General features: G+C 34.0%; 1 protein-coding gene across 2 annotated transcripts in view; it reads right to left on the bottom strand.

Annotated features, from left to right (window-relative positions):
* The window catches only part of psme4a (proteasome activator subunit 4a), a 55,274-nt gene extending 38,117 nt beyond the window's left edge, over positions 1–17,157 (bottom strand). Inside the window, exons 1-11 of one of the 2 annotated variants that reach the window (NM_001423996.1) lie at positions 16,602–17,134; positions 14,712–14,852; positions 14,135–14,251; positions 13,699–13,755; positions 10,971–11,015; positions 7,945–8,094; positions 5,895–5,958; positions 5,739–5,813; positions 5,426–5,548; positions 5,229–5,321; positions 2,681–2,946 (exon numbers count right to left, since the gene is read on the bottom strand). In NM_001423996.1, the coding sequence (NP_001410925.1) occupies positions 2,681–2,946; positions 5,229–5,321; positions 5,426–5,548; positions 5,739–5,813; positions 5,895–5,958; positions 7,945–8,094; positions 10,971–11,015; positions 13,699–13,755; positions 14,135–14,251; positions 14,712–14,852; positions 16,602–16,858 (1,388 nt within the window). In that variant the 5' untranslated portion in view covers positions 16,859–17,134. Of the gene's footprint in view, positions 1–2,680; positions 2,947–5,228; positions 5,322–5,425; positions 5,549–5,738; positions 5,814–5,894; positions 5,959–7,944; positions 8,095–10,970; positions 11,016–13,698; positions 13,756–14,134; positions 14,252–14,711; positions 14,853–16,601 lie in introns of both variants that reach the window. The other variant, XM_087278578.1, reaches the window with a different exon arrangement.
* Between the last annotated feature and the right edge of the window lie 8,917 nt (positions 17,158–26,074).

Below are 26,074 nucleotides of genomic sequence, written 5' to 3'. Positions count from 1 at the left end.
AAATTTCGTGACTTTTCCTTGATTTTCATTGACATTTTTAGTTTGATTTTTCATGACCAATATTGAGCACTGAGCAGACAGAAGAGAAGTTTTCACATCGTATCTGTTTAGGACTTTGTGCTAAAACCCAAAACAAAGCTGCACTGAAGGTTATATTGAATTGCATTATTTAAATCAAGGGACTTAACCAGTTAAACTCTGCTGCTATTTTGGGATTTCCGCCTGGATTTTGCCTACTCAAATTTAAAAGCTTCCCAAATCCACATGCAGAGGTGTAAATGTAAAAATTTGGTACCATTTTAAAGAAAACCCTTTGAAGTTTCATAAAACACTATTGAATTAGTTTAAAATAACTGTATATGTTGTCTGTGTTATAATAAACACCTACACCTTTTTGTATTTTTTTTAAACTCAAATTTGAAAGTGTACCTTTTAGGTACTGTGTTGTCTAGCGTGCTGAAATAAATTTTGGTCGTTCCTGCACATGTCTGTAATCATAAGAAAAAAGAAAAATGTCTCTACCATAATCTAGGCAAAAGTTATTGTATTCCAACTGATGAGAGGTGCTATACAAGCCTCAGGGATCGATCATTGTTTAAATATTTCACTATTCTTTTATTTGATCAAACATAATTCACTATGTTTGGACCACATCAGACATATAAAAGGATTACTTATGCACGTCACCTCAAAAACAGAGGAGAATGGCCCTGAAGCACACAGCATAAGGTAATACATGACAGCTGTCTGTGCTATCTGGGGTTGCTTAGTGATCATAAATATATTGTTTTCATTTCTGCGCCATGGAAACACCGCAATTCATTCGGCAACTGTTTGGTATGTGAATATAGCTCAGTAAAAGAATACTAGAACCATATAAGCACTGGCAAGAGCTTTCATTTGAGCTAAAACTTGTACATGTGTCATATGAAAAATATGAAAATGAACCAATGTAAAATACCTAGCTTGGGTATCCAAAATAATGCATTTAAGTGTAAATAACTTTTGTACAGTAAAATAAAACCAAAGTGATGCATATGTGCATAAAATATCGATTCTACACTTTCAAACGAAACCACTTACGGGGGTCTAGTGCAATGCTAGCCTTTTAAATCTTAAAGTGAAAACCGATGATCGATGGTACCGGGTCCACAGAGTTTAAGTGAACCTTTCCAATTAGCTTAAAACAGTGGTTCCCAAACTTTTTGCTGTGTTTACCACTTTCTAATATTTGACGCCTGTCAAGCAACCCTTTCTTCGATTAAACTCCACATTTTTAACTACAATAACTAAATACACATATTTTCTGTAAACGTGATTAATATAAAAATGATAAAATGTGTAAATTTAATAAGCAAGCTTTTATGAAGTTGACTACTTTCCCAGCGTCATTAAGTACAGAAAAAAAAATCATCTGGCATGTTTTTCATTGTTAGATCTTCTTGGTGGATGCTGCAGTGTACCCAGGAAACAGATGGTGCAACTTTTCGGATGAAAGCTCTAGCTCCTTTGTGCCTTCTTTTTTCTTTTTCTGCAGTTCCTTCATTTTTCAAAAAAAAAAAAAAAACTTACAGCCATGTCTTGTAAGTGGCTGTGCCTTGTTTGTTAGTGTCGGACCATATATGAGGGCTTAAGACTGCTATTAGCTAAAACCACACCACAGACTACACATTGCAGATTTTACACCATTACAAACATTGTCTCATGCACCCCTGGTGGTTAGACTGTGCACCCCAGTTTAGGAACCGCTGGCTTATATCATTAATTCATCTAGTGCTGGGCAAGTTTGTGTTGACATAATTTAAATGTGTGTACAGTACTATTTTTTATATTTAGATATAAAATATGTCTATGATACAAATTATATATACATTTGAATATCAACATAATTTTTGGTAACACTTTAGTTTAGGTCACAATTGATGCTATTATCTATTGGGTGGCTATTAAGATATTAACAGTTCATTATTAGTTAAAAAGTATGATCGTATTCTGCATCCCTAATCCTACCCAAAACCTAAACCAAACTTCTATCTTACAATCTATTAATAAGCAGCTAATTAGTAATTTATTAAGCATGCAGTATGTATGTGTGTGTATATCACATTTACATAATAAATATATATAACACACACACATATATTATATAGAACAAACTTTTATTTTGGATGTGATTAATCATGATTCATCTTTGCCCAGCACTAATTAAAACATTAACACTATTATTACATAATAAGGCAGAAATAATAATTAAAGAAATTATAATGCTTTAAAACTTGCCAGTAAATAGCTCACAATTCGCTAAATGTTCAGTTCTGCCAGTGACCCATTTACAGATATTAACTTCTCCTTGTGACCCATTTAAAAAACTAAATAACAACAAAATAAAAACTTATGCCTAACATGACACAACAACAACCCCTGATATTCCATGACAAAACAATATGAAATTCTCTGACATTCAAAGTCTGGAATAAACTTTATAAAATTCCATGATTTTCCAGAAAATCCATGACCTGTGAGAACCCTATGTTATAATGCTTGAGCTCACCATCCATTCTTCTAAACCAACTACCTCTGGTTCGTTAACTTGATTAATTTCACAAAACTTATATAATATTGACAAACTTAGACAAAATATATTATTATGTACTTTAAAAACAATCAAACACACACTCACTTCTCCAGGACTGGAGGAATGACCAATTCAGGTCGGAGCAGGGCAAGGTTTTGCAGGGCTTGGGCTGCATCCAGACTGCCAGTTTTGCTGAACATGGCCAGCAGGACGGGTTGCTTTATGCTCTCCACAAAGTCTGTGATGTCCTGCTCACTGAGAAGGTGGCTCTCTGGAATAGGGGTCAGCCATGTTGGCGTCCGGTAACGCTCTCGATGGAGGCGTTTCACAACACTGGCAGGTAAACGCTGAAGGAGCTTCATAAGTTTCATCTACAGATGGTCAGAACAAATATAAATAAACGTAAATACAAAAATGAGGTAAAATAGCATATGCAGTTGAGAACATTATTGGTAAATTAATTATTAAATTTGTATTATTTAAAAAAATATGTATTTGTTTGAATATTTTTGTAAGGTTTTCACAGTTTTTTAAATATTTTTTTGTACAATATGTAGATATGTATATAAAGGTAAAATAGCATATGCAGTTGAGAGGAAAATTATTGGTAAATTAATTATTAAATTTGTATTATTTAAAAAATATGAATTTGTTTAAACATTTTTGTAAGGTTTTCACAGTTTTTTATGTACAATATATATATATATATATATATATATATATATATATATATATATATATATATATATATATATATATATATATATATATATATATATTTATATATATATATATATATATATTTTTTTTTTTTTTTGAAGTTTTTTTTTTTTTTTAGTTTGCAAATCACAAAAGATGACAAAGTTACAGAATAATAATAGTGTAGACAAAGCAAACATTTTACACTGTTCTCCCTCCCATCAACCCGTTCCCTAAAGAGAATAATGGGAAACTTCATTAATGAAAATAGGAAACGGATTGAATGATTGAACATAAACATTTGTAATGGGTGTGTGATTTTTTAAAAGCCTAAACAAATTCAAACAAACATTTGTGGATGGATTGATTGAACTGTTAATTTTCCTGAGCTTATAATGTCAAAAAAGAGGAATTGCCATTTTTATCAAAGCAATGACTATTATCTTCCTGCCGTAAAACACTCTTTAAAGCCTTTAATGCCCAACAAAGAACGCACAGCTCTTTTGCAAAGAAAGGACACTTTCTGTAAGCTTCTGAAAACAAATTCACAGGCGCAGACTGCTAACAATTTCATCAACAGCAGTCTCAAAAAGGAAGACAAAGTAATATGGCAACAATGCGGAGACAATAACTGGACAAAGCTCTCACTGGGTTCACTGTGACATTTGAAACTGAGAACTAGATGCCTCCCTCAGACAAAGCTACACACATCCCTGGAATAACAAGCTGTCCTCGTCTATGAGGAGATGCTTCTAGAAAAAGACTGGCATGTATTGTTGATGGCAGCAGTGTTTAAAACTGACACAGCTGTAGGCTCTTCTAAAGCATTATGGGAGACGCATTTAATCTAGACAGTAACCTGAAGACCCGGTGCATGCTGCTCTTACTACATTACTTCAATTTACTGTATATTGAACATTCATGCCATATGGCAATGTCACTATTCATTCATTCATTCGTTCATTCATTCGGCTTAGTCCCTTATTTATCAGGGGTAGCCACAGTGGAAGAAACCGGCAACTATTCCAGCGTATGTTTTACACAATGGGTGCCCTTCCAGCCGCAACCCAGTACTGGGAAACACACTCACAATATTTATTTTTAATATTTATTTCGCTTTTTAAATAATATAAATATTAGACTATTATTAATTAGCCAACATTCTTCAATCCAATAGGTTTTACCCATTTGCCAGCAAGGCGGGTTTAATAATTTAAAATATGCTAAAATTGACTATGAAGTTATTTTATAAACATTTTAATAAGTGCAGTTTAAGAATAAGCATGTTGTCTTTTCATATAAATATGTTATACTGAATGATGATGGATCATTAGTTGACCTTTATTTTGACATTTTATTTTCACAAATATTTGAAAAATTAAAGTGTACACACTCAATTTTGTAAATGTAATTTGACACCAAAATAATTGTTTTAATTTGATATACAGATGAAGTCAAAATTATTAGCCCCCCAGGATTAGAGAGAGACACATTTCAACACATTTCTAAACATAATAGTTTTAATTACTCATTTCCATGATGACTGTGAAGAAGATTTTTTCTAGATATTTTTCAAGATACTAGTATTCAGCTTAAAAAGTGTCATTTAAAAGCTTAACTAGTTTAATTAGCTTCACTAGGCAAGTTAGGGTAATTATGCAAATCAATGTATAAGGATGGTTTGTTTTGCAAAACAATATTGTTTAAAGAGACTAATAATAATGACCTTAAATTGACTTTAAAAAAATTAAAAACTTCTTTTATTCTAGCCGAAATAAAACAAATAAGACTTTCTCCAGAAAAAAAACTATTATAGGAAATATAGTGAAAATCCCTTGCTCTGTTAAACACCATTTGGTAAAAAAAGAATAAATAAATAAATAAATAAATATTTTGTCTTTGACTGTAAATGCCAAATAAAAATAAAAGTCAGAAAACTACACCAGTAACTCACCAGCCAGCGGCCGTGGTTGGAAGGGTGAAAAAATGAGGTGATGCCATTGAAAAGGCCACTGAGCTGGGTCTGGGCCTGTTTGCTGGGCCCTCCCTAAAACAGATATAGAGCGAATTCATTACAGCATAACTGTATGGTTTTAAATATTGTTCAAAAGAAATGAAGAATATTCTTCAGGTGCTTTATTTTACACTGACCAGCAAAGCAGAGATCCAGATGACCACATAACTGATGTCATAGGCATTTGTCAGGTATCTGGAAACCAGCATCTGGCTGGATCCTACAGGAAGATTGAGACTCCTCAAGATCCTGGTGAAGATCTGAAACACAGACAGAGTGGGAACTGTATAAGAGAGAATTGAAAATAACTATTCGCACTAAACCAGCAATGCTGAATGGCTAATTGCACGCACGCACACACACACACAGAAAATTAATTGAAATAACACGCATTGAATTACATTTTGATGTGATGTGTCTTTTAAAATGGCAGAAAAAAGACCATCTCACCTTTGGTATATAAGGGTCCCAATCTATGTAACCAATGTTGTCATTTGCCAGTCGTGCAAAAAGACTGACAAGATTCTGAAACACAAAATCCATTGACGATGCTGATGAAATTAATTACCTGGTTGGACAGAAATTTACTAAGATGATCAAACTCACCACTTCCCAGCTTGGAAGGTTTTGAACTGACACCCACAGGCTTATCAAATCATCAAACCAAAGTCTGTAGAGACACACAAAACAAAATACCCCATGGCACAGCAAATCAAATTATAGTTCATGTTTAGGTTTTTGCATTTATTTAAGAATGAATGACATTTTATAAAAAAATAACAAATGGTTAGCTTATCCATTTTTCATCATACATGATATACTGTAGGATTCTGTCCCTATTATGTCCTATTTTTATGTCTGCTTAAATAAAATTCATGAAAGTGATTTGAATTAGATACATAGCTTATTAAATCCAAGTAAACAATAAAAAATGCCAAAATTTGGATGAAAAAAAGCTTAACATACCTAAAGCTTTTACATAAAAATAAAACAATCATTGATGTGAGCAATATGTTTATTATATGAAAAAAAAAAAGATTATTCAAAACTGTATTTTGTTTTAAATTATTTCAAAAGTATCGCTTACAAACTGTTAAAACTTGGTGATTTGGAGGACATTGACATATACAGATTTGCATTTAAGGACATTGGAATAAAAGTATAAAGATTTAAAATAAATGTTCTGAATATGGCTGACATGATTTTCCAATGAACAACATTTGGGTGTCTTAAATAAAGGTAAAAATGCATTATACAACCCCTGGCAAAAAGTATGAAATCTCCACTCTTGGAAGATGTTCATTCAAATGTTTGTGCAAAAAAAAAAAACAAGCCAACCTTCTGGTTGTATGAAACACTCAAATAAAAAAAGTAAAAACAGTTGTAATAAAAAACTTAGGTAACACTTTATAATAACTGCACACTATGAATCATTTATTAAGCATTAGCAAATAGTGAATTCATCATTTGTTAAACATCAACTCAATAGACGTTAGTAAGCAGGTTAAAAGTGCAGATACAAATGCTGTATTTTTGATAAATAAGCACATTTAAATTGTGCTTAATGATTGTACTTTCATACTTTTTTACTGACCAATTTTTCATAACTAATTTAAGCATTGCATTATTTACGAATCATCATAAATTAAAACAACAACAATATAATAATTTAGCAATGTATTATGATACATTTAAGTACAAATATAATAATAAATACAGTACAAATACAGCAATTATATTTTGGTTAAGATTTATTTTTCATTTGATACAGTTTTATTTGTGTATCTTCAAATGAATAGAAATTAATAAAGTCATTTTTTTTTCAGTTTAAAATATAACTAAGCCTTTAATTGTCATTTATAAGGGATTTATAAACCATAAACAGTCCTCACTTTAGATTAGGTCACAAAACTAGGTAAAGTTGAGTTAATAAAGCATTTATTAACATAAAAATGAACTATTGAAATATGCCTGAATAATAAGATATATACATGTTGATTTAAATAGTTTGTTTACATTCTGAACATTCTTTAAAAAACAGCAACTTCACTCAAATAACTGGTTTGTAAATAATGCAATACTTAATTTATCAAAAAATCATAATTAAAGCATGAAAGTACAATTATTAAGCCCATTTTAAATGTGCTTAAAATTCAACAATAGAGCATATCTGCAGTTATAAACTGCTTACTAACATCTATTAATGTAGAGTTATTACTTAACACATAATGAATTAACTATTCTCTAATGCTTAATAAATGATTCATAGTGTGTAGTTATTATAAAGTGTTAGCAAAAGTTGTAATTAGAAGTGTTTCATACAGCCAGAAAGTTAGATTAAAGTTTTGTGGGATGTATGTGCTTGTTTTTTTTTTCTACACAGTTAAACATTTGAATGAACATCTTCCAAGAGTGGCGATTCCACACTCTTTGCCAGGTGTTGCAGTCATTAGTTTCGTCACTGAAAAAAAAGCTCCATTAAACAGGAAACATTCATTAAAAAAAGAATAACACACGTTTAAAAACATTTCGCCTTTGAACCATAATTTTTTTTCAGTCGATTAGCCTGTTCACCAAGTATAAAGACTGATAGGGAATACTATGCAAAGTAAAGCAGGCTGAAACTAGGTCAAAACAAGTTTGAGGCAAGTCTCACTTGAAGCCCTTATCATGCAGCTCTGGGGGGAGAGTGGTGGGCAGAAAGAGCTCAAAATATCCCATCGCCTTCTGCATGGTCACGTCAAACGGGCACATCAGAGGCTTCCACTCATCCAGCATCTCCTGTGTGGCTGATTCTGGGAAATATCTGCACACACACACACACACACATGCAGAGTGATTTTGTGATTTATTATTGCTAACCTGTGACCTAAAGTGTTGTATAAGTGTATAAAATGTGGATTTAAAAGTTTGAATTTAACAACATGACTTCAAAATGTCACACCACGCTGTTTGGAATACGAGCAAACCTTTAGTAACTGGATAATTAGTTAACATGCTTCAATAAAAGGATTACTGTCTGGCAGCCAAAGCTAAATTAAGAATACAAACATACACCAACACCATCAATAATCTACTGGCCTAGTTGTCAACAACAATGCATTCTCTGCACAAGCTGAAAGTTAGGACCCACTGTCTGGCCAGTGGCCACATAATAACCTTCCCCAGATGAGCTGAGTAATGTATGGGAACATGCCGCTTTACTTTAACCTAGACAATGTCCATTACTCCAATCTGTGTTACTGTTTTTCATTTGAAACAATGAAAAAAAAACAGATTTTTTTTTGGTATGGTTTTATCCTAAGTTGTCTGCTATTATATGATGTCCGTGTTGACCCCCTGCTAAGGAGAGGACAGCACTGATCCTAGGACACATCAGTCTCTCAGAGACAGGAAATTCCCACAAAGCCAAATTAACAGAGCATTAAACAGGATTAGCAGCCTACAGAGAAACTGAAGATCTGCTGGGAGCACAGTGTTTACATGTAAATGTTTGAACACACTTCCTCATTCTAAGGACATGAAATCGATTTAATTAGTTGAATGAATTTGAGACAAAAAAAAACAGAAAATTATACATTCAGTCTCAGTCGGCGTTGCCATATTGGGCGATTTCCCACCAAGTTGGGTTGTTCTGAATTTGATTTTGCAGGTAAAAAAATGGCAAATTGACAAAAGTTGGGTGGTTTTAAAACATAAATTGGTGAGGGAAAGTTCATCAAAATCAAAATCTGACTCCCTGGACAAATCTGACTCCCATTCACGTGCATGTGCTTCACACAGTGCCTGCAGTTAAACTCACAGCAGTTAGTCATGACACTTTTATCAATCATTTTTCCTGCAATTGACAGCAAAAACCAACTTAGAAGCATTACTTGATTGACAAGAGCACTTCAGTGTGTTCAAAAAAATTGTAAAACGCCAAATGGGACGAATTTCTGCATTTACGCCATTATGCATCTACCTAAATCTATAATAGGAATCCATGGAGCTGCTGTCGAAGTTTAAACTCATGTCTTGTCAACATTTCATGAGTTGCCAAATTAATCATTTTTAAGCTCACCAGATTAACTAGTTGATATCCTTAAAACGAACAAACTGAAACTAACATCTAAAATACTTTAATTTAATTTAATGCAACTTTTAATATTTTAATATTATCTTTAAACAAATAAATCTACAATATATAGGCGAATAGGTGTAATCTACAGAACAATACGTGCAGTGTTGTGATGTGATCCAGTTATGTTGTAATTTTATCATTGTGGTTCTGTGACTGTTGGTGTTGGTTGCTGCATGGTTAAAATGATGACAATTAAAGTAACTAGGCTAATTTCTGAATTAAATCAACAAAACGTAATAAAATATTAATCGAATATTTTGGGCATTTTTTTTTTAGTTTGAGCAGGTTTTGGACATCTTTTTGGCTGGAAAAAAATCTATATCTGGCAACACTGGTATCAGTTCAGTTTATTACCACAGTGTCATTTTCTGGTCCAAACCGTAAGTTGGAAAAAAAATCCTGTTTTTAATATTTTATTTACCTTCAAAACTTACTGAGCAGCCATAATGGACCCTTTTTACAAGTTATGATGCGTTTAACGGTCATCATCATCCAAAATTTTTTAACAGGGAGATCACTAAACCCCCATTTACTTAGTGCCCAAGTAAAAATGGAAAGTGCCCCAGTAAATGCGTTTAGTTACAGTTTACTTTTTATGTAATTGTTTTAATAAAGAGATAATATCTTTAATCTCAGAATAGAATGGTAAAAAAATTATTTGTTGTACTCTTCCATTCACTGCGCTCTAAGTTTACCCAATTATCACAACTTCCGCTACTGAGAAACCTGGAGATGTAAAAGGGTCCATAACAATGCTGCATGCAGGTCTTGATGCAACTGTTTAAGTCTGTATATGCCACTGAATTTCTATCACCTTAGAGAACATAGAGTTCATATTTTACGTGTGAAGGTGACAAATCACAACGCACACATACACAAAGATTTACTGTAATGCTTTTTTTTAATGCCTGTATTGAATCGTAATGAGCAACATTGCAACTATGACAAGAAATAACTTTGTTACACAACATACTGTTTTTTTTTGGCTGTTTAGAAATCTTTGATCCATGATGCATTCATATTTCATTCAAAATGCAGTTAATTTGAATGTGCACTGAGACCATACCTGCCAAAATGCGTTTTCAAACCCAAGAGACCGGGTGTGGGGGGGTGGATTTGGTTGTCTAGGTGTTGGCAGTAAGGTGTCTGAATAACACGGCTAAGTAACTGTGCACCGAGTTTCATGCAGCCACTATGATCAGATACTACTGTATACCAAAATTGGTATTATCGAGGGTGTTATAGATCCGGGGGTGTTATAGACTGTGCCAAAAAGTTGAGGGGGTTGGTGGGGTGGTAGATGGAGGGGGTTCGTGAAATGACAGGAGTTTTCCAGGAGAAATAACAAAACGGGAGGGTGGCGGGGTCTGAAATACTGGGAAAAATGGGAGTGTTGGCAGGTATGACTGAGACCCCTATCTTATTAGGTCACTCGGTTTGCAGCATTCACACTTATGCAAATAAACGGCACAAAAAAACCCCCTATTCTTAAAAATCTTGTTGAAAGTTGCACTATTCTGTGTCTTGTAAAACAAACCAGAAAATGTGCAAGTACTTACGGCCTGCAGCTCTTGATTAACACCTTCAAAACTGCTTCCACTGAGCTGCAGAAAAAAAGATTCAATTAAAAGTGATGAAAACTACTACACCAGAAAACACTGTAATTTTCCATGCATCCATTCTAGGATGTACAAGAACAACACACTAGTGCAATTAAAACTGTTCATGCATTTCGAACCCAATCCTATAATGAACTCAAAAAAGCAAGTGATGAGGCCAATGTTAGAGAACCCTTTGGGAAATAGAGTTTTTTTATTGGTTTCAATTTCTTTGAACACAGTTGTGCTGTGAAATGACAGACACTGGGGGCTGATGGTCCATCTGTGACCTATATAAGCTGGTCTTAGAATGTGTTATCAACCCCATTATATTAAGGACATTAATTACTTCATGAAAGCCAACAGATCAAATCACGCCCAGCACTAGCACGGAAGCCAATAAAAACATGCATCGTAAAACTCACACAGCCAAACAAATGTAAACAAGCTGATGAGTGTCACAGAAACATTGCAGATATGTGACACCCTGACAGGGCCCTGAACTTGATGACCTTTGTTTTGAAGAAATCATTTATTCACCTCTGGACTCACATAGAGGAAAGAATGTGATCCTCTGTAGGGATTGACTGTAGCGGGAGTCATCAAGCATACTGCAGTATCAGATGTCTGCATTAAAGTGCATGGGGGAAAACAGGCGCTACAAACATGCTCAACACTCAGGAACAATGTTAAGCATTCCAGTTGGGAGCAACAAAGTGTTATTGAATGGTGTGAAAGCAGCATAGCATTGTCCTTCACACTGTGAGTTCAGTGGTTTTATTTTGTGCAATGTGACGTGCATCTTATTTGCTGAAGGTGCACTCTATAATTTAATATAAAAAGTAGCACTTTGTATTTTTGTAACTGTTATTTATAAGCAGGACAGTTACAATAAATATACCAAAATCATCAAATATACAGTTGAAGTCAAAATTATCAGCCTTCCTGTGAACTTGTTTTCTTTTTCAAACATTTTTCAAATGATGTTTAACAGAGCAAGGAATCTTTCACAGTATTCCATATAATATTTTTCTTTTGGAAAAAGTCTTATTTGTTTTATTTCAGCTAGAATAAAAGCAGTTTTTAATTAAGAAAAAAAAAAAACATTTTAACAGTGCTTAATTTGAGCTGGTGTCCCCCCTGCAATCGAGTCCGCTTAGGACCCCTAAAGGATCGTCTGTGGTGAATGCCTGATCAAAAGCTATTATTGTGATACCTTGTTGTGTGGTTAATCAGAGCTGCGTTAGCTTATTGTAGCCAGGAGGCTAATGGTATGACTATGCTAGCACATGAGCTATCTGAGGTAACTAAATAGTATAAAAGATACATTAAATGCTCATTTTCATAACCCATGCTTGCCTTTAATTATACATAAGTTTATAAAAGAGTAGATATAGACCAGCAAAGATGTGTGGATTGTGTGCGCGCGCACGCACACAAAGGTAGACACTTTGTGTCATCAGCTTTTTTACATTTACAATCACTCTGACTCTCATTGATTGGTGCTTATTGTTTCACGTGCAGCAAGCAGCAAAAATAAAGTGTGGCATACTGGCCTACCTAAAAAATATTTATATTTTCAAAATGCCAGAGGCAGTTAAGCATATACTGTATATTTTTTTTAAACCACAATTAAATCTGATAATGAGCCTGACCAAGAGAAGATGAAACTGCGCCCCTGGATCATGATAGCAGGGAACAGAAGCAAAGCATTCTCAAGTCAGCCAGAAAACATGACAGAAAAAGTAACTATGGGCTTTTCTTAAAGATTAAACAGAGCGAGTCATTTTCGCTTGGCACATAATAGTAAAGTGAACTGAATGTCAGTGGTGTTAGTAAACTGAATAGTTATGTTTTATACGATTTATGTTTGTAGCTACATGTTTGATTTTTTTTATCCATGGCTGATCCATAACATTATATTGCACAAAATAATTATAAAATAAATAAATAAATAAATAAGACCGTTCATAAATTTGATGCTTTTTTCTGCTATAACTGCTTAATAATGTCATGTTCTGGAAAAAAACTGTAATTGTGTGGCAGACGCCGGTTACGTTAACTTTTACTTTCTGATTTTGTTCCAGAAATTTTCCATTTACAAATGAAGCACTGCATTTTAAGGTCAATATTATTAGCTCACTTTAATTTTTTTTTCTGCTTGTCTACAGAACAAAGCATCTTTAAATAAAGATTTGTCTAATTAGCCTAACTTGCCTAGTTAACCTAATTAACCTAGTTTAGCCTTTAAATGTCCCTTTAAGCTGAATATAGTGTCTTATATATTTAGTAAAATATAATTTACTGTCATTATATCAAAGATGAAATAAATCAGATATTAGAAATGAGTTATTAAAACTATTATGTTCAGAAATGTGCTGAAAAAACACCTTCATTCCATTAAACAGAAATTGGGGGAAAAAAACGATATAGGGGGGCTAATAATTCAAGAGGGTTAATAATTCTGACTTCAACTGTTTATCAACAGTGATGCTAGAAATGGATCCATTTTTGGAAAAAACAGGACATCCATTTCATTGCTGTGTTTATAGTGAAATGGATAAAATATTATTGACCTAATGAATAAACACTTCATGCATCCATTGCAAACAGATTTTAAGGCCAGTAAAATAAGTGCAAAATATTATTGAGTGCACCTTTACATAGTAATATTAATAATTGTCCTTACCACCTCTGCGCAAGTTTAACAATTATGTGTTTTGAAGAAGAGCGTGGCCGCAGAGAACTGAACATGAGAAGAGAAAAAAAAAAGACAAGCACACTCAGCACTTCCTGATGACTCAGACAACACTTTTCTGTGATGCTAAGCATCAGCACCAGTACTCGGATGAATGCAGATTCACAGAACTAAGAGCGCTGAGCATGTCTCCTGAGACATCATCAAAAAATAAAGCTGGTATGGAAGTTATTAAGGTAACTAGAGTATAGAGCACAGTACACTTAATACTGTGCACAGTACTGTTTTATTGAGTAGAGATGTATGTATTTTCCACAAACAAGAAACAGTATTTTGTATATTTAGTTTTAATATTGCTGAGAAAAGAAAAAGATGCGAGACTAAGCTATTATTGTTATTTAATGTTTCATACGGGATGTGAATGTACCTGGGAAACCAGTTCAGACCGAGGTGCTCAGTCTTTGAGTACAGGATCCGGTCCTGGAGCTCATACAAGGGTCGCCATGGCAATTCTAGGTCCTCTCTTGAGAGCAGCTCCTTCTTCCTGGAAAACAAACCCATGGACGTGTCCTAAATGTATTTGGTGAACATACAAACTTCAGGTGGCTTTTCTGTCACACTGCCATATTAACAGCAGTTAAAAATGTCAATACCTAATGAATTCTAAAATAAATTCCCATAAGAATGGGATACAGTTTATAAATTCATTACATTCATTATATTATTATACTATATAGCATATAAATATACTAACCAGACCAAATCAAGTAATTACAACTAGTAATTCCATAAACAATGCAATGGAAAAATATAGACAATGTTGTGCTCATCTCAATTAATGAAACCTGCTTTTTTGGTCTTTTTGCAGAGCTTGTTTGTAATCTACTACAAAATGACCCCAATCTAGTATATATATATATATATATATATATATATATATATATATATATATATATATATATATACACACGCACACACATATTTATTTATACATAAAGGCTTACTTTAGCAGTGTGATGAGGAGACGTGCGAAGCTCTGCATCATACTGATCTCGAGTTTGGGGATGGTGACCAGCTCGTAGAGCAGCTTGACAAAGAGCACATGGTCCTCTTTGTTGAACTTCCTTCCATATAATCGGATATACCTAAAGGAAATGTGTGGTGTAGTATCAAAACACTTTAAATACATTCAAACTATGAAAACAGAACTTTGTCAATTCTAAAACTGGCAGTGTTGAACCTCAACTTCTGATTTATTAGGGGATAGTTTAGTCAAAATTTGAAATGTGCAATTATGAGTGTATCGTTTAGATTGGTCTTATGATGTCTTTGAATTCTTAATGTAATTTGTGTATTTGTTAATTAATTATTTTTTATTTATATATCCCTGTGTTTGATTGTTTTGTGTACCCAATGGGGAAAACCCTATATGTGTGTAAATCTGAAAACTCCAATAAAAAAAAAACTAAATTAAAAAAATATCTAAAATTTGCTTGCCATTTACTTACTTTCAAGTGTCAATGAGCTTTTTTTCTGTTGAACATAAAAGAAGATACACTGGAGAGTGAAGAATGTTGGAAACTGGTAAACTAATAAACTACTATGGGAGTCAATGGCTACTGGTTTCCAACATTCTTCAAAATATCTCCCCTTGTGTTCAACAAAAGAAAGAAAATCAAACAGGTTTGGAAAAAATGGGGAAGTGTTAATAATGGCTGATTTAACATTTTTGATGATTACTGTATTATTACTGTAAATATTGGATCATAACATAAGCAATGTGCTTCTATGAATAAAACAGAGCTAACAACTTTAGATTGCCTTGTCTTATATTGGTAAGTGATTGGTTACTCTATGTTGAAATGAGAAGTTAAAGAAGCATCATGTAACGTCCAAGCACATCACTTTAATTAGAAGATTTGGGTCAAGCTGTCAAAGCTTGCTTTCCAATGAAAAGGAAGTTGACTGGTGGCTGACCTGACACAATCAAATAATCTAGGCCAGACCCAGATACCAGTTTCAGTTCTGAGGATGGCGATAGCTTGCCAAGTGGGTTTTGTTTAGATTCTCTCTGGAATGGCAGAGGTGAAAACCATGTCCTAAACACTGCAGGACAACTTCCAATACAAATACGTGACGCTTAGGTAACCATGAATAGATTTAGTGATGTCCTGGTTTACTCACATGGCTTGGATGACATTGAGGACAATATTTCTGCGCATGTTTACTGTTTACAGATATGAGGATTGCATCTCATAAGAGTCACAAGCAGTCTGACATCAGTAACTGTTTGTGCTTGTGCTCCTAGAATAGCAATAGAGTGGCGAAAACATGACCAACAAGTCATTTTGCAATCACTGACAAATTATGGCTTGTTGAACACCTGTCATTCCCTTACCTTCACTTTAACTTTAAAGGCTAAAAACCAAAATAGTCCACATTTAGTAACCTTTTCTATGTTGTTATAAAAGCTAACTGTAACTGTTCTGTCGACCAGGCATTTAAACAAACAACTCAAGATAATAAAACACTTGGTTAAATCCTCTTTCGATTATTCTCAAATATTGTATAATGTTTTAACAATGACTCAAGTAAAACAGTGCATGGACTACGCATGCGCATAAGCGGAAAGCTCGCTGTACATTAGCGCTCTATTTAAAACGCACTTGACTGGAGATATTTTTACTTTATCCTTATCCTCCTAAATACAAACGGGTCATTCGGGTTTGCCTGGTCTGGACTGGAACATCACATTTCCAGTTAAGGATATTAGGATTTAAGGAATACAATATTCATGATCATATTCTAGGGCAAGTCCATTATTTAAATTAGTCGGTAGACAAAACGAATTAACCCTGGGTAATACATGGAGTTAATGTTTCTTAAATACTTACGTGGAAAGTTTCCTCGTCCAAAACAAGACCCCTGGCCAGACCTCTCGGAGTTGGACGGCTCGACCGAGGTTTCCTTTGATCTGTGCCAAAATTTCATTGGACTCATCGTCAAGTTTGTCCTTGTACGGCAGAAGTTCGTTGTAAACAATATCTTTCTGCGGAGAAAACCCTAACAATTCGGATGCCTCTTTTTTCATTTTAACGTTACAGTTCTCTAATTCCGGCTCCTCCACTTCGATTATATTGGAGACAGTCATGAACAAAAAATATTCCGAACAGTGAGAAAAAATAAAAAATATATACAGTGGGTTAAGAAAATTACACAACTATTATGAATGTCAAAAACATAATACAGCGGTGAAATTTCCTTGCCGGAAGACGCGCGCTGTCATCGTTCGTGTCGTTTCTGAGCTCTCTAGGACAATGATGACTTCTTTTAAGCAGAAGCGCTTGTTGTCATGCATCGTATTTCTATACGAGCGCTCCATGTATTCGTTTCCATTCAGCTGTAACCAACCAAACACACACATGCCGCAACTCCACCCTCCTCACTGACGTCACTTCCACCTAACGGTCTCCTAATATAACAGATCCAGGAACAGTTTACCGAGAGTTGACACCGGAGAGGAAAGAATGAATCGGTTTGCCCTGTGAAAATAACTTCATTCCGATGTTATTTCACAACATTATTTAGAAAAATTAAATAAAAATAATGAGGCCTAAGTGATTTTACCCAGGTGTAGACCAATAGAATCATTTATTCAATGAATCAAATATAAAGAGATCATCTTTAAATTACTCATAAATTAACAAATATTAAACTACTATATTAGGTTATTCAATATTTATATATCGTTTAATTTAATCTTTTTTTAGTAGTTGGGTGAGGGTTAATTCACCAAAAATAAATTAACTTTAAATTTGCTGTTAAATTTTGTCAATCACCAAGGACATTTCAGTTAAAAATCAACGAATGCTTTATTGAATCAAGGTCTGTGTTGTGAAACACAAATCACTGACTTGTGGTTGTTCAGTTATTGTGGTTGTTCAATATATTTACAACATTATGTTTACAACATTTTTATGTTGAGTTTTGTTATGACGGGAGGATCTTTTAAGCTACATATCTTTCTGATTTGTTGTACCTTACACAAGGAATAATATAAACAGGCCGTTGAATTATTACAAAAATAATGCACCTCTGAGGTGTGGATTATTTCCTAATAATTCAATGGGCCGGAGGCAACACAGAGGATCCGTGGTTAGCACTGTCGCCTGAAAGCAAGAAGGTCGCTGATTCAAGTCCTGGGTGGGTCAGTTGGCATTTCTGTGTGAAGTTTGCATGTTCTCCCCATGTTGGAGTGGCTTTCCTCCGCGAGCTCCGGTGCTCACCCATAGTCCAAAAACATGCGCTGTAGGTGAACTGAATAAACTAAATTGGCCATAGTGTATGTGTGTGAATGAGAGTGTATGGATGTTTCCCACTACTGGGTTGCAGTTGGAAAAGCATCCTCTGCCTAAAACATAGGCTGGATAAGTTGGTAGTTCATTCTGCTGTGGTGACCCCTGATAAATAAAGGTACTAAGCTGAAGGAAAATGAATGAATGAATGAACCAGATTCAGTAATTACACTTAAACCCTTTTACCGCACCCAAAGGAATTGTTCAGTTCTTATATTTCATTTGTAAGGTTTTGTCCTCAAACAGCGTGTAGTTGCATAGCATTTTGTTTTGATTTTATATTTTTCCTTTGCCTAACTAAAATCATTAAGCGTAGTGGTAAGGAACTGTAATAGGTCCAAGACCTGTCTGGAACTGATGTAGCAGTGCATTTATCTAAAAATAATGCCATGCTTTTCATCCTATCAGAATCAAGCATTCAACAGGACTGTAGTATAATATCAATTACTTCTTGTGTGGTTTTGTTGAAAGCCCACTGCAGTTATATGGGAATATTTTGCTCGTGGATTTGATGTTATGTCTTGGTGACCTTCCAAAAGCACTGGTCATTCATATCACAGTTTCCATAGTAAGGTATTATAACTGTTATCAATTATTAGACTGAATATATTGCGCATCTGACCTTACATGTATTCTGTTGGGAAAATCTATTTATGTTTGTGTGTCGACAGATAGCCATGTTGTTATTTGCCAATGAGCAGGAGCTCTGTCACAATTGCGCAGCCATTATGATCAGTTATATTTAGTGTCATCTGGGCTAAGCGTGATTACTCAAGAGCCCAGTCCATGAGATCTGTAAACAAGAGGGTCTCAAAAATCCCCTCTATAAAGGTCAGCAGGTTGACACGAGCGCATGTGAGCATGTGACTGGTATGTACTTTTAGATCTACAGTAGCTGTGAAATTCAGCAGATTTGATGTCATCACAAAGACCACAGAAGAGGAATGACATGGCTAGATGTGAAAAGTTTTTTGTTGCCTTACGGCAAAAACAAAAAAACAAAGAAAAAAATTCACAGAACGTACTTGTGTTTCTCCTTTTTATTATCAATTAGTAATTAGTAACTAATATAATATAATATAATATAATATAATATAATATAATATAATATAATATAATATAATATAATATAATATAATATAATATAATATAAAATAATATAATATAATATAATATAATATAATATAATATAATATAAAATAATATAAAATAATATAATATAATATAATATAATATAATATAATATAATATAATATAATATAATATAATATAATATAGAGCAGTGTGGTGGCTCAGTGGTTAGCACTGTCGCCTCACAGCAAAAAAAGTCTCTGGTTCAAGTCCTGCTGGACTAGTTGGCATTTTTGTGTGGAGTTTGCATATTCTCCCCGTGTTAGCATAAGTTTCCTCAGATTGCTCCGGTTTCTCCCGCAAAACATGCTGTATAGGTGAATTGGATGAACTAAATTTGCTGTAGCGTATAAGTGTGTGAATGTGAGCGTGTATGAGTGTTTGAGTGTTTTCCAGTATGTCCAAAACATATGCTGGATAAGTTGGTGGTTCATTCCGCTGGGGCGACCCCTGATAAATGGGATTAAGCCAAAGAAAAATGAATATAATATAATATAATATAATATAATATAATATAATATAATATAATATAATATAATATAATATAATATAATATAATATAATATAATATAATATAATATAATATAATCAGGGTGGAACCATAGTTATTTCGGGGCCATGAGCAATTCCAGGTATGGGGCCCTAGCATTGAAACTCAAAAAAATTCTGTTTCTTTATAGATATTTATTTTTTCTCTGTAGATTCTTTATTATTATTATTATTATTATTATTATTATTATTATTATTATTATTATGTAAATTAACTGCAAATTAAAATAAATTTTAAGTTGAACCTTTATCTTTTGAATGTAAAATTAAACAAATAAAAAACATAAAAAACAAGTTCATAAAGTAACCATGTGCAGTTAATTAGCCATATTCGATTTTAATATTTGCAAGTGAGGCACGGAAGGAATGTTCCACTATTCAAGGGAGAAGAATTAGCCTATTAACGTTAACATATGATAGAAAATTTATAAATATAATATAATATAATATAATAGAATAGAATAGAATAGAATAGAATAGAATAATTTCCCTTCAGACGACACAGTGGCTCAATGGTTAGCACTGTTGCCTCACAGCAAAAACGTTGTGGGTTCGAGTCTCAGCTGCTCCGGTTTCCCCTACAGTCCAAATTGGCCGTGGTGTGTGTGTGTGTGTGTGTGTGTGTGAATGCGGGAGTGTATGGGTGTTTCCTTGTACTGGGTTGTGGGTGGAAGGGTATCCGATGTGTAAAACTTATGCCGGAATAGTTGACAGTGCATTCCGCGGTGTCGACCCCTGATTTAAAAAGGTACAAAGCAGAAGAAAAATGAATTAATTTTTCTTCACTCATTTTCTCCTGAAATATAAATTAATTATTGGATATTTTCCAGTAGAGGTCGCCATTGTACAGATGGTATATTTGCCTCTGTGATTCTGTGGTGTTTTCCCTTGACAGATGTGAGCAGCTTTGCTTCATTCATCAATCAATTAGTTTACTTCTGTTAAAGAGATAGTTAAGATCACTCACCTATCTCAATCTCATCTATCTATCTATCTATCTATCTATCTATCTATCTATCTATCTATCTATCTATCTATCTATCTATCTATCTATCTATCTATCTATCTATCTATCTATCTATCTATCTATCTATCTATCTATCTATCTATCTATCTATCTATCTATCTATCCATCCATCCATCCATCCATCCATCCATCCATCCATCCATCCATCCATCCATCCATCCATCCATCATCTATCTATCTATCTATCTATCTATCTATCTATCTATCTATCTATCTATCTATCTATCTATCTATCTATCTATCTATCTATCTATCTATCTATCTATCTATCTATCTATCTATCTATCTATCTATCTATCTATCTATCTATCTATCTATCTATCTATCTATCTATCCATCCATCCATCCATCCATCCATCCATCCATCCATCCATCCATCCATCCATCCATCCATCCATCCATCCATCCATCCATCCATCTATCTATCTATCTATCTATCTATCTATCTATCTATCTATCTATCTATCTATCCTTCACACAGTGGATTAATTCCTCAGCTTGATGCAGTGTACAGTCAGCCATTAGAGATGAGAGCATAAAAGAAATTTAATGCTTAAATGGCAACACCAGTCAGTGGAGAGACTCACAAAACGGTGTCTATATCAGCAGGCCGTTTATAAAACTGCGGTTTAGGCACAGTAGGAGGTCTGGCTCCTGTGCTGTGAAGCCCCACACCCCAACAGTTGGATAATGATTAAGTTCTGGAAAAATGAGGGATTTGGCATGCCACGCCTCAGGAGTATTCATTTATGTACATCTACAGTAAAGCCCTGTTCCTTTCACAGTGCACGATGACACGTTATGCTTATTCGTGCATGCTTTATACAGTAAGTATTACAGTTTTTCTCAGTCGCTTTGGTGCATTTCTCACAACAATATTTACATTTGCACAACAGTTAATGCAATTCTCAAACAGTGCAAACTACAAAACCTAGTTGATAACCTGCAAAAGCGTGTCACTTGCTCAAAATGGATAGCTAATTCTTCAAAACAAGTATTCATGTCAATGAAAGTGTCAGTGTCATCAAGATGAAAAGTCCTGACACCATTGTTTATAAACAAGACGGCTTGGTCATCTTTTCATTGTGACAGTTTACGCTGTACATTTTTTCCAGTGCAAAAATTTTGGTGACACTTCCTGAAAATGCTCAAGACAGCACTATATACTATTAGCACAGCCATTTGAAAACTACAGTTAAGTTAGACATCACTGCATTGAGTGAGGCATCTGAGTACAAGACACTGAATATGTATGTCTCACATTTTTACTGCATTTGCTCTTTGCAATTCTAATTTATTCACAGCATTGCGCAAAAGAATAAATACACTCTATTTACAACAAACATAAACTTTCTTTGGGTATAGATATACACAACAATTTTGCAGTACATATTGAAACTGAACCTACAACATACACAGGTCTGTAAATCATTCATCAAATTGTTCAATTTTGAAGACATTTTCAGAAAAAAAGATTTTAAAAATTCTATAAGATTTGTATGTAATACAGTTTTTCTTGTTTGCTTTGACCTGGTTAAAGAAACTAAGTTCCACTTCATTTTTATTATCACTATCCCAGCAGAGCAGAGGACAGGTCTTGCAAATGTGTAAACCCTTTCTCATTGGGTTGACACATTTTCCCCACCATTTTTCCAAACAGTTAACACAGATGTCATTCAAGCAGTCTAAACTTCATTGTTTTAGTTATGGTAACCAAACTGAAACCATCCATTCCTAACCATTAGAAACCACCAAGATCAGTATGAATTCAATGAAGCAGCGGATTGACACTACTTCACACAAATCTTCACTTAGCAATCAGTCTGCAAACATTAAAATGGTGGAAGGTCTGTGTTGTTCTGTGCCAGCATGGATGGAGGAGGTCAATAGTGGCTATTTCCTATGTTCCCAATATATTTGACTGTATATTGGTTTACATGTGTTTTCTCTAATATTTACAATATTTTATTAGTTTCTTTCTTTTTTCTGCTTCTTTCTGCTACTTTTTTCTTTTTTAAATTTTATTTTTATTTTTTATTTTTTTTACGGTATTTTAGTTTTCAGCCACAGTTTGAAAAATGTCATGAATTCAATATAAGTTTAATCAAAGCATTTCTTATTCTTGATCCAATTCTTTGCAAAAAGGCCAATTTGACAGCCCAAATAGAATTCACACTGAGATCTGTATTTTGTTTTTTTGTTGTCCATTGTCTAATGAATAATTGAAAGAGCTCATATACTTGTTTGCAAGTTGTGTTGTTTGAAGGTAAAACTAGCTTTTGTTGCATATTTTTAATGTTTTGACACGGTATGTGCATTTTGCAAGCATAATGTGTCATTTTGACCATGAGTGCCGCTGTTTCAGTTGACGGCTGCATCAAAGCAAACAAGAAAAACTGTAACTTAAGTAATGAAATGAGGACTATTCGTTTTATATGGACTATTCAGCATTCACAAGTTTAGTTAATTTTGATCGACATGACATAAGCAAATGAAAATGTTATAAAACAGCAGTGAGTTGTATAAAAGCAATTGGTGCATGTCCAAAAGCATTTGCAATTTGTTGAAAGGAATGAGAAAATGTTAATATGATGTGAACAAATGACTAACTGTTTTGAGAAATGCATTAACTGTTGTGCAAATATAAATAGTGTTGTGAGAAAAACTGTTATAAGGGCTACTTTTGGTGCTTCACGCATTGGCCAAAACTGATTAGCTTTGTCAGTGATCGGTGGGTCTTCCAAACCCCCTTGGTATTGGGCCTGAATAGTACAAACCACAAAAAAACAAAACAAAAAAAAAACACCAGTTTACATCAGAACACCCCTCCAGAGTACTGGCTGTTATACTGCCAACATGACTAAGTAATTTAAGTATAAGTACACATAAAAACTTGTCATTCTGACGAGGGCTGCACAATATATCGTTTTAGCATTGATCTCGCAATATGTGTATCCGCAATAGTCACATTGCAGGGTTACGATATTATAGTTGAACAGAAACCACAGACATGATTTGTTGAGTCATTGCCAATTTGAACCATACATTTATCAATTAGTTTATCATCTGCATGTGTTTAGGGCATGTGACTGTGTGAGAATTCCAAGCCACATCAAAGAATGTAGGCACAAAAAGAGATGAATTAGATTTGTGTGCATATACTATGATACACTATACAGTGTTATTTTACATTTGATTATTCAGTTTGTGCCTGATTCCCGCTAGACTCCCAGCCAACCATACATAATGGCTTATTTCATTCAAATCTTTGCTCTATTGTGTTAATCATTGCTTGTGATTTATGATATTTTATGCAGATGCACTCTCCTACAAAATCGTCTCATTTAATCTAATTTCATGATTTCTTTCCAAACAGAGCTATTGATGCCATCTGCTGAAATTATACTGAACACTGCAATATGTATTGCAGAAAAATTAAACATCACAAGGTCAGTTTTTGACAATATCCCCAATACCCTTCATTCTGATGGCACTGACACGTTCATTGGCACAGAAAATTAGTTTTGAGAGATCATTGAAGAATTTTGAGCAAGAGACTGGCTTTTGCAGGTAATCCATGGTGTTTTCCTATTTGTTGACATTATTTTGAGAAATGCACTTAGTGTTTTGCAAATTTCAATTCTGATCTGAGAAATGTACTAAAGTGACTGAGAAAAACTGATACAGATTGTGAACCTGATAAGGTGAACGGCTGAGTCGAGACAGCACAAGACATTTCAGCACTCTTGAGTGCATGTACAAAGCTGAATGTCAAAGATAAACTCGTTTTAAAAAGATAAAAAGATAAAATCACATTTTATGAAACCCAGAAACTTTGTTGCCAGAGCAGTCTTGAGTGCCTTTGTCATAAAGGTGCTGTTATATGTTCAGGAGCTGAAAGCCTTTTCTTTAAACTTCCCACCCAGGAAACTGAGCTTCCAACCCAGTCTAATGGAAACTACTTTGTTTTCTCATTCACATGTGATTATTAAGAGATACCCTTGAAGACTCGACCTGTGCTGATTGAGCAGATCTCTAAACCCTGCAACAAGTCAAGCAAATGTTTCTGACGGTTCTCTGAACCATAGTCAAGCACAGACACGATATTTACTCATCCGATTGCAACTCATCATTGTAACGAAACCCTATCAGCTCATTTAATTGACATAACTAAGGAAATGAGTAAGATGCCATATAAGCAAAACAACAACATATTTAAGTGTCTTTCAATGTTATCACTGTCATGGTATTTTCTAGAAATAAGTGTATCTAAATCTGTGATATTGCTACACAGCAATGCTGAGAGACCAGCCAAAGGGGAGCAGAAGTGGAAATATATCATCTGACAGCTGTATTTAATGACAGCCCTATCAGAGTACATGCTTAGAAAACAAACCCAGTGCCAGTATGACATTAGCTGTGAAAATTAATCACAGCTATAATTGGCTATTAGACAGAACCATACTTTTTAAGCACATAATAGATTTTATGAAGCATGCAAGGAATAAATTGCTGGGGTTAATTTTGTGCTTGTGATTATTATAGCCATTAATGTGACTTAACCTAATAAATAAATAAATAAATAAATAAATAAATAAATCATATTTTACATTTTTACATGTGTATATGTTTTTAAAAATGTTAAAATTATTGTATATTATCTTTACAAAACAATAATCAAAGCAAATCTCTTTGGACAAAAGCATCTACTAAATGTAAAATAATTAATACATTAATATAATTAAAAGGTCATGAAAGGTCATCTTCCCCCCCTGATATTTTAACAGGAGTGTTTGTGTTGACAGAAAGGTTAATAAATAAATCAGTATGCCATTCAGAATATTTCAATTCATTTAATTTTCTTGTCGGCTTAGTCCCTTTATTAATCCAGGGTTGCCACAGCGGAATGAACTGCCAACTTATCCAGCAAGTTTTTATGCAGCGGATGCCCTTTCAGCCACAACCTATCTCTGGGAAACATGATGCTGTGAGGCGTCAACACTACCTACTGCGCCATTGCCTCGCCCCCATTCAGAATATAATGTTTTCAAAATTTAATGTGGGCCTTTTATAAGAAACTAGATGGCTTTTAGATTTTAAGATGAGTTGGGTCATTGGCATGAGGATGAGGATATATGTGGGGTTCATGGAGTTAAAAACCTCCAGCTATTGTCCATTGATGTATTGATTGTCAAGTTTTTCCTTAGAATTGCAATGTAACATCTGATAATTTGTGAAGAAAAAGGTCAGAATTGTGAAACAGAACATCTGACTCCTTCTGTTTCCATCGAAAGCTGACTTTGAC

The sequence above is a fragment of the Danio rerio genome, chromosome 13 (assembly GCF_052040795.2).
Source record: "Danio rerio strain M-AB ecotype USA chromosome 13, GRCz13ab, whole genome shotgun sequence".
Lineage (NCBI taxonomy): Eukaryota > Metazoa > Chordata > Actinopteri > Cypriniformes > Danionidae > Danio > Danio rerio.
Note: the sequence above shows the minus strand (reverse complement) of the source record. Positions and strands in the feature narration are given on the sequence as shown.